Source organism: Vitis vinifera, chromosome 13 (genome assembly GCF_030704535.1).
Source record: "Vitis vinifera cultivar Pinot Noir 40024 chromosome 13, ASM3070453v1".
Classification (NCBI taxonomy): Eukaryota; Viridiplantae; Streptophyta; class Magnoliopsida; order Vitales; family Vitaceae; genus Vitis; species Vitis vinifera.
This window is the reverse complement of record NC_081817.1, coordinates 24892365-24901541: the sequence shown is the minus strand read 5'-3', so window position 1 is coordinate 24901541 and position 9177 is coordinate 24892365. Positions and strand designations below refer to the sequence as shown.

Genomic DNA, 9177 nt, shown 5'->3' with positions numbered 1-9177 from the left:
TATATATATATATATATATATATAATATTTAATATAGTTTTCTTGCCAATTTGGAGTTGGGGGCATACGAACCTCCAACCAAATTGTTCATTTATTCACACACCTACCAATAGGTTGTCTTAACTTTTGTTATAAAATATGTCACCTATTAAATCTAAATACTTATAAACAAAAAATGAAAAAATTATGTATGAATTAAAAATAATTATTTTAATAAATAATTAAATAAAAATATTCCAACATGAAAATAATTATAATAGTTTTCTTCACAAATCTTTTTTTCTATATCATTAATATATTAATTAAATGTTAAAAAATTATATATAATTATTATTTATTTTCTATTATTAAATATAATTGAATCAAATGAATCTTAATTTAATATTAAATGTATTTTTTTAATTCAATTTGAAATTTGAATCCAATTTTTTTATATTACATATTTTTATATTTATATTATATTAAATTTATATTATATGTATAAAATATATAATATTGATTAATTTAATAGGATTAAAAAGGACTAAAAATTTAAAAATGATTAAATATTAAATTTAAAATATTAATAAATTGTTTTTTTTAGATTAATATTTTATTAACAATGTATAATATATTTTTTGCCGCCGTCCCAAAATTTGGCTCCAAATTTTTAAAATTGGGGGATTCGAACCCCCAACCAAAAGTTTAAATACTTCTCTACTCACCATCAAGCTAACTTAACCTTTGTTTCATGATATTACACCTATTAAATATAAAGACTTATAAAATGAATCTTAATTTAATATTAAATATTTTAAAACTAAACATAATATAATCAAATGTAATAATATCAAAAAAAAAAAGTATTCTAGCACAAATGTTTAGGTTTTAAATGTCTAGCTAGTCATATATAAGGTGAAAGATAAAAATCATTTATTACTAATATTATGTAACTCTTCTATCATAATATTCATTATTGATCCACTTTCAGAAAGTTTAATCTATCACTCATAAAATCTCCAACAATGCTACAATGAGACTAAAACAAAAATTGTTATATTTATATTTAAAATTAATAAATTATTTTTATATAATATTTCAAATTGATAATTTTACTGATTTTAATATTCTTATATAAAGATTCAATTTAGTCGTTTCAATTCTAACCTTAGTTACTTTCTTATAAAGCATAAACATATATTCCATGTATTCTCTACATGTGCTTTCCTCCATACTAACACTTGTAATCTTGAAATTTTTTTTCCTTCTCCTAATCCTTCCTAAGATCTAATACCCTCCCTTAGTAGTATAAATTATTATTCTTAATCATTATTATTAATTAAAATTATATTATTTAATTATTTTATTGTGTCAAAAACAATAAGGTATTTAAAATCAAGGATAAATTTGTAAAACTATTAATAAAAGATAAAGATGTTACATATAAATGACAAATATATTTGTAGACCCCAAAATTTGTCTTAATTTTATTTTGTATTGATTATGAGCCCAATTTTATACTCAAATTTCAATTTTAAGACTTTTAATTGTTTTGACCCACTCTTCCCTTTAAATTTGCCAAATTTTATACTTAGTTTTCAATTTTAAGATTTTTGATTGTTTTGACCTACTCATCCCTTTAAATTATTATTATTATTATTATTATTTGTAAACCTCAAAAATTGTCTTAATTTTATTTTGTATTGATTTTGAACCCATTTTTTTATTTTTGTATTTCAAATTTAAATATATTTGATATTTTTTGTCCATTCATCCCTTTTTAAGTTTATTTTTTGTTATTATTATTATTAGTTATTTTATTCCATTTTTATATTTTTATTATTATTTTTTTTCTCATTTTTCTTTATCTTATTATTAATATTTTATTATTTTTTCTCTCTCCTCACTTTCTCCCCCAAAACCCTAACTTCCCGCCGCCCCCCTTTCCCCTCTCTTTTTCCCTCCCTTCTTTTTTCCTTTTCCCTCCCATTCTTCTTTCTTTCCCCACCCCCCCCCCCCCACCCACCTCCCAAAAAAAAAACCCTACTCTCTCAACCGACGACGCCCCCCTTTCTCTTCTTCTCTCCTTTCTTTTTTCTTTTTCCATCCCATTCCTCCCCCCCCCCCCCCACCCCGAAAAAAAAAACCCTACTCTCTCAACCGGCAATGGCGGCTGCGGCGGCGTACTTGAACGGTGGTGCAGAGGAGATGCAAGATAGGGCTCTGGTGGTATCGGAGCGGCAGACGAGGGCCTCGATGATGGAGCAGTTGGTGCCGGAGATTACGACTCATGCGCTGAGTTACTTGGATTATCTGAGTCTATGCCGGCTTTCGATGACCAATTCATTAATGTGGAAGTCTGCGAATGATGATAATGCATGGAAAGCGCTCTATCACAAGGTGATTTCTTTGTTCTTTGCCATGCATGTTTGTATTTAGAACTTATTTATGTTGGTTTTTGTTGAATTTCGAGTTTCTTGTGGTGTTATTCAACTAATTTATCTGCAATTATCTCACTCCAAGATTTGAAGCGCTTGTAATCTTGATTCTTTTTTCTTTGGTTGTTGAGAAACTAAGGAAAAAGAATGCATATACCTTCCTTTTTTTTGCTTTGATAGGCTGTGGAAAAGGAAATTTTGAATCTCGGATTTTTAATATTTGGAGCCTGAAGAGACAAAATCCTCTGTAAAACTAGGCTAATTCAACAATTTGGTTTGGTTGAACCATTATACAAAAGCAACTTCTTATATCCGTTTACTTAATTTATTATAAGAAGGAATTTTTTTTAGCAAAATAATTTTGGAGATTTAGTTTGCATTCCAGGATTCTTTGGGAAAGGTTCATTTTGTCAATTGTCATGTATGTCAGTGTAATATAGGACTTATTAATATGTTTCTATGGTCTTATGGGTTGGATTATTGTAAGGCAAATTGGGGCTGTGTTTGCACTTTTAGATTTAAGATCAGTGTTTGTAGAGGGGGAAGAGAGAGTATGTGTAGTTTGGGATAGATTGGTGATGTAGGGAGGAGCATTTTAAAATTTTCCTCAATTTAGTTCCCAATTCTGCTTATAAAATGCTCTTTTTCTCCAATATTTCACCCATTTTCTAGTTTATAGTCTTAAACCTGTTGCTTTAGTAGGTATGTGATTAATTGGGAAATAATCGTGGATTTGGATATTGGACTTAGTATTGTTATTATTATTTCAGTTGGGCTTTAATATATGCATTGGTTTGGGCCTTGGATATTTAACTTATTGATTTTGGGCTTTTGGTTAATTTTGGGTATTATTAATGTTAAATTTGCATTTATTTGATTTTAATATTGTGTAAATTTTGGGTTGTTTTGATAATTGTATTTAGACTTTGGGTTAATTTGGACATTGGGTATATTTGGTTAATTTAAATATTGTGTGTGAATTTTGGGGTTAATTTGAATGTTGATTTGAATATTGTGTTTAAGTTTTTAGTTAATTTGAATATTGTGTGTAAAGGGGTTGGATTTAGATGATTTTGGGATTTTATTTTGAATGATTTAATTTTAAGTTAACATGTTTTTAATTTGTATTGATTAATTATTGTGTATTGAATTTGTATTTTAATTTGAAATATTAAATTTGGGCCTAATTATTTTCATTTTTTAGATTTGGGCTTTGAACAATTGTATGGACTTTTGGGCTTGGACATTTTTATTGAATATTGGGTTGAGATATTTATATTGGATGTTGGGCTTGGATATTGTTATTATTATTTGATTTGGACTTTGGGCATTTATATTGGATAGTGGGTTTGGGTATTGTTATTATTATTTGATTTGGGCTTGAACATTTGTATTGTATAATGGGCTTGTCGGGTTTGGATATTTATATTGGTTATTTGGGCTTGGAACTCATTACTATTTCATGTGGGCTTTGGATATTTGTATGGAATTTTGGATATTGGGCTTGAACATTTATATTAGATATTGGGCTTGGGTTATTATTGTAGCTTTTGGACTTTGGACATTTGCATTGTGCCTTAGGCATTTAATAAAAATAGGATGAGAGTTAGACATTTAAATTTTATTTGAATGTATTCATGGAACTTTCATTTATTCAATTAATTGTATCTCACACAATTTGACTTTCCTTGTTTGTAGAAAAAGAGTTGGAATTACAAAGGCAAACTAATGCTAGAAAGTGCTCAAGCCTTCATAGAGGTTGAAATATGAACATAACTATGAGGCTCAAGATTTGGATATATCAAGAGTCAAAGTTCATGAACCTTGATTACCACATCCTTATCAAGATCTAGATGGATTGCATCAAATAAACCTCGAGAGTTGATGTATATTTTAGTTTTTTTACTTGTGTTTTTTTAATTTTATAAAATTTTGCACATGTAAATATTTTTAGTTTGTTATTTTTCTTTTTGTTTTGGAACTTATCATATTTTTCAAATATGGATTGTAATGTTTGGTACCTTTATTTGTATATGTGGATATAACAAATATACCTTTGTATTGGAGGCAATATTATCAATTATATATTAATTTGACCTATCTTATCACATAATTTAATTATTAAATCAGGTGTTATAATTTTATAAAACTTAAGCAATGTAATATTAATTGAATAAGATATGATTTAATTTAAAATTATATATATATAACCTTAACCATTGGTAACAAAATAAGGTTTTGTAACAAAATCTATTTACTAACAAAAATATCAATTTTGTTGTTGTTTTTTTTTACCAATTGGCGACAACTTAATTTTCACTGAGTATATTTAGCAACAAAAGTTTAAATATTTAGCAACAAAGTTTTTCATCATAAAAAATTATTAGACACAAAATTTTTTTTGTCTCTATATAATTTTCGAGACGAAATATTTAATTTGTTGCTAAAACTTTTCACGACGAGGAATTGGCGACATCCATGAAACGAAAGAATTTTCATCGCAAAATTTATTTGGCGACAATATTATTATCTTCTGCGACAAAATTTATTGTCACTAATAATCAATTTTATTGTAGTGTGCCTCTCACAAAATGTTTTTCTTGTTGGCGATTCCATTCGGTAGCTTTTGATGCTCGAACCGTCGCTCTATAAGCATGCCGCTCATCAAGGTGCATGTCAGTTGAATACATATACACATCATCATCATCTCCATCATCATCATGATCATCAAGGTTCTAGTCATCATCCTCATCAGTTATACGTCTATGTCTTCCTCCCATTGTGTCTCGCAATTAAGCTCGGATCTCTTCTATATCTACAGGTTTCTTCTCTTTTGCCTTTTTTTTTCCTCTAGAAGTCATCTTATTTCTTGTTTCACTTTTGGAGGCACGTTAGGACATTTTTTTTGTATTTGAAGGAGGGTCTATATGTGATAGGTAAAATTTAAAATGAGTAATCTCACCACTTTTTATTGTCAACCCATAATAATTGTATACTATTCCATTTTTGTTCTCTTCCATAATTGTACAATATTTCCAACAAGGATCTCGACCCATGATACCACTTCCACTAGCCATTTTCTAAACATGTATTTTAAATTCCTATATGAAACTAATATCAAATTTAAAATTATTAAAAATAAAACATCTAAGAAATTTAATATTAATATTATTCATGAAATTGGTAAGAATCACTACAAATAAAAATTGAAATTAAAATTGAATTATGCATATATAGAGAAACATTACAATTAAATTCTCATATGAATTAAATTTAAATTAAATTACATTAAATTGAATTAAATAAATTTTCCACATTCATGAAATTGATAAGAATCATTACTAATAAAAATTGAAATTAAAATTGAATTATGCATGAAATAGATAAACATTACAATTAAATTTCCATATGAATTAAATTAAATTTTAAAATTATTAAAAAATGAAACTAAATATGCATAGATGTCAAATCAATATCCATTCCATATGAAATTTAACGTTAATATGATAAATTTTAAAATTAGATAATATCAATTAAACTATACATAAAAAATAAAATTGAATTATGCATAATAAAAATAAATTTTATGAAAGGTAAAACATACCTTAATTAGCATTGACTTGGAGTTAATCCCCTTCACCACCAACTTTTCAAAATTTAAAAATTTTGGTAGAGATCAAAACAATAAAAATTTGGAGCAATAGAATAAAATAAATTCTTATGTATGAAATGGAGTGGTTTGTGAGTATTTATAGGATTTTTTTTGGTCAAACTAGTCGTTGGATGGTTAAATAGTCATTATAAATTAATTTTAACCATTGGATCAAATTTTGGTTCAAATTTGGCCATTAGATCTTCAAATAACCATTGGAAACATTTCGTAGTCGTTGGATCAAGTCAATATTGATTTTCCACCAATGGATCACAAATCTAACCATTGGACGCCTTTACAAAAGCATGGGTCAAATCTGGGCCATTGGATCATCAAAAATTCAAATATGATCGTTAAATGAATTTTCAATTGTTTAAAAAAAATCGCAGATTTTTTCCATTTCTTCCCGTTGCTCCTTGAGTTGCTCCATGGCCGATTTAATCTTTGATTTATTGGTTCCAAACCGATATATCACTGATATTTCTAACATTTTCTCGAAATTCCTCCTGTTCGATAATCAGTTCTCAAAATCGTTTTGGGGTCATCCAATATCCGATATATCGGTGAAATATCGCCAATAAAATTTGAAATTTCAATCCTTGGTAAGACCTAAATTAGATAACCTTTAAGAAAATAAAATTCTTTGAATAAGAATAATTTGCTTCAAGGAGTTTGATGCTTATAATTTACGTTTATAATGTAAATTATAGTCTTTAACACCTCTTAAGTACGGTCAAATAAATGTCCTTGTAGTAATGTTTGAACACATGATCTCTGATCAAATGAGACTGTGATATCATATTGGACAATCATATTTTCTAAAAGTTTAAGTTTATAGAATTTGAGCCGATAATATCATGATTTCCAACTATATTGATTTTAGGAAAAACCATTTCTTGATTTATGCAAGCAAATGCTTTGTTTAGTGTGAACTTTCATAATATATATCAACATTGTTCTTCGGAAATCATGATATCGACTTCAATTTCAATTTTAATTGAAGTAAAAATACATAAAATTATAACACCAAATTAATATCTAACCGTATCCATCTAAAAATGCTCTATCTTCTAAGCCAACAAAGAAAGCTTAACTTTCTAACTTAAAAGGTAGAATTTTTAGAACCGTGGAGACACCCTTTAATGTGTTGTTTCCCAAAATCAACCCTTGTCTTAGTCTTGAAAATGAACCAACAATAGCTAAGCATCTTACTTTCATGTGTTAAGGGAATCTTCAATTAATAGCTCCATTAGTTCTTTATCAATAGTGAAGCAAGTGACTTGAGTTTCAAGGTTCAGCTTTATTTCCCATGTTCCCTAACAAATCAAACAGTGTGATGACTCCTTTTTTATTTGTCCTAGCATGTCCCTAGTTTGTTCTTAATTTTTAAATTCAACATCTAGCTTATATAACAACATTAAATTTTTAAAAAAATTATTTTTTAACAACTATATGCAAGAGGCACCACATTTACATTATTGAATGATATTAGACACACTAATTTAGAGAGAAAAATCACTCCACCATTAATGAAAAGAGAGGGTACATGAAAAACTTTATTGCCTCCTCCCTTCACCCTTTGTTGAGGCACATTGTGCTCCTATAATTATTAATTGTCTTCATGAAATTAGTCATTTCAATTTAGAAATTGATCATTTCACCCCTAAATTAGTCACTCATCTTCTATTATCCCTAATTTCACTCTCAAGGATAGAATTATAAATCATTTGTTCAATTAGCCTGTACTATGGTCCCATTGCTTTGTATCTTTGGTCTTATTACCTTTCATTTTGGACCCATTTCTTTATGCATTTGGACCAATACAATTGAACCATTATTCCTATAGCTTTGTACTAAAGTTCTATTGCTTTTGTATCATGCTCGTATTTGTTTGTACCGAGGACCTATATATTTATACAATTAAATAAATTGGTTATTCTCAAGTCCAATTTCATTGTGCTATAGTATATATTAAAGCAATAACCCTCTTATATAATTGATCATCATGGTAAAGATATCACCAATATCTCATGGCAAGAATTGGATAGGGTACAAAATGCAATCTATTTAATTCAAAATATTTTATTTACACCTAAACTCTATGCCATAAATTTATTTATTTTTTTTTAAAAAAAAGGAAAATTAACATCGTATTAATTAAAAACAATACTTTTGGAGCTCTCTTTTTCAAAAGTTGTTTTTACTTTCCTTGTATTTTGCTTAACGAATTTCTTCTCTACTATCCACAAATATATCCGAGATAGCTTCAAACACCCACAAGCATATAGAGCGAAATAGAAGCAAAATGTCTTCTCTTAATAATTAAAAAAAAATTAAGGGTTGCTAATTTTAAGAGTTAGTATTATGATTGATTTTTTCCCCCAGTTATGAGTGGCTGTAATTACGATGAAATATCAATATTAGGTTGCCATTGTAGTAAAATGACAATCTTGTATTTCGTAATCTTAATTATTGATGTTATGTGCATAATTGGTCAAATATGCATGCATCATATTTAATGTCTATATCTCGTCATATTCTTAATTGACCTTTATGTTATTTATATTTGGGTATATATATTTATTTATTTTTAACATTTTTAATATACTCCTTAAAGTTTTTAAACTTAAATATTTTCTAAAAATCAAGGATCATATATTGAGGAGGGGCATTTTAGCAACCTTGATTTTGTCATCATAAAAAAATGGAGATTGTTAAACCAAGATTTGGTTAATCTCCATTTTGATGATAAGAAAATAAAGCTTGAAACTAATATTTTATCTTAAATGTGTTTAGGCAAGAAGATTTATAAAGTGGTAATCATAAAGATAAAATAAGTCAAAAGAAATTCAAAAAGAAAATGAAGACCTCAAAGAGGAAATCACTGAAAACCCATTTCTTAGGATCTCTTTGTAAGGTTGTTGATACATTAGGATTATACGTTGTATTTTTATTGATGCACCTACAATCATCCAAGAGTTAAATTGCCTTACAATATTTTATATTTGGATGATTTCATGTTTTTAATCAAAACCTTAAGTCAAATTCTTTATAAACTTGCTTTAAAGGTTTTAAGTTGTATTACACAAGTTTTTAGAGGTTCCAAAC

General features: G+C 27.4%; 1 protein-coding gene across 1 annotated transcript; it reads left to right on the top strand.

Moving 5' to 3' along the window:
- The first annotated feature begins 2102 nt into the window (after nt 1–2102).
- On the top strand, nt 2103–4449 carry LOC109121986 (F-box protein SKIP8-like). The gene is made up of 2 exons (XM_019217939.2): nt 2103–2379; nt 4116–4449. Exons 1-2 carry the CDS (start codon nt 2146–2148, stop codon nt 4185–4187), a joined length of 306 nt encoding a protein of 101 aa, XP_019073484.1. The 5' UTR covers nt 2103–2145; the 3' UTR covers nt 4188–4449.
- Nucleotides 4450–9177: the final 4728 nt, after the last annotated feature.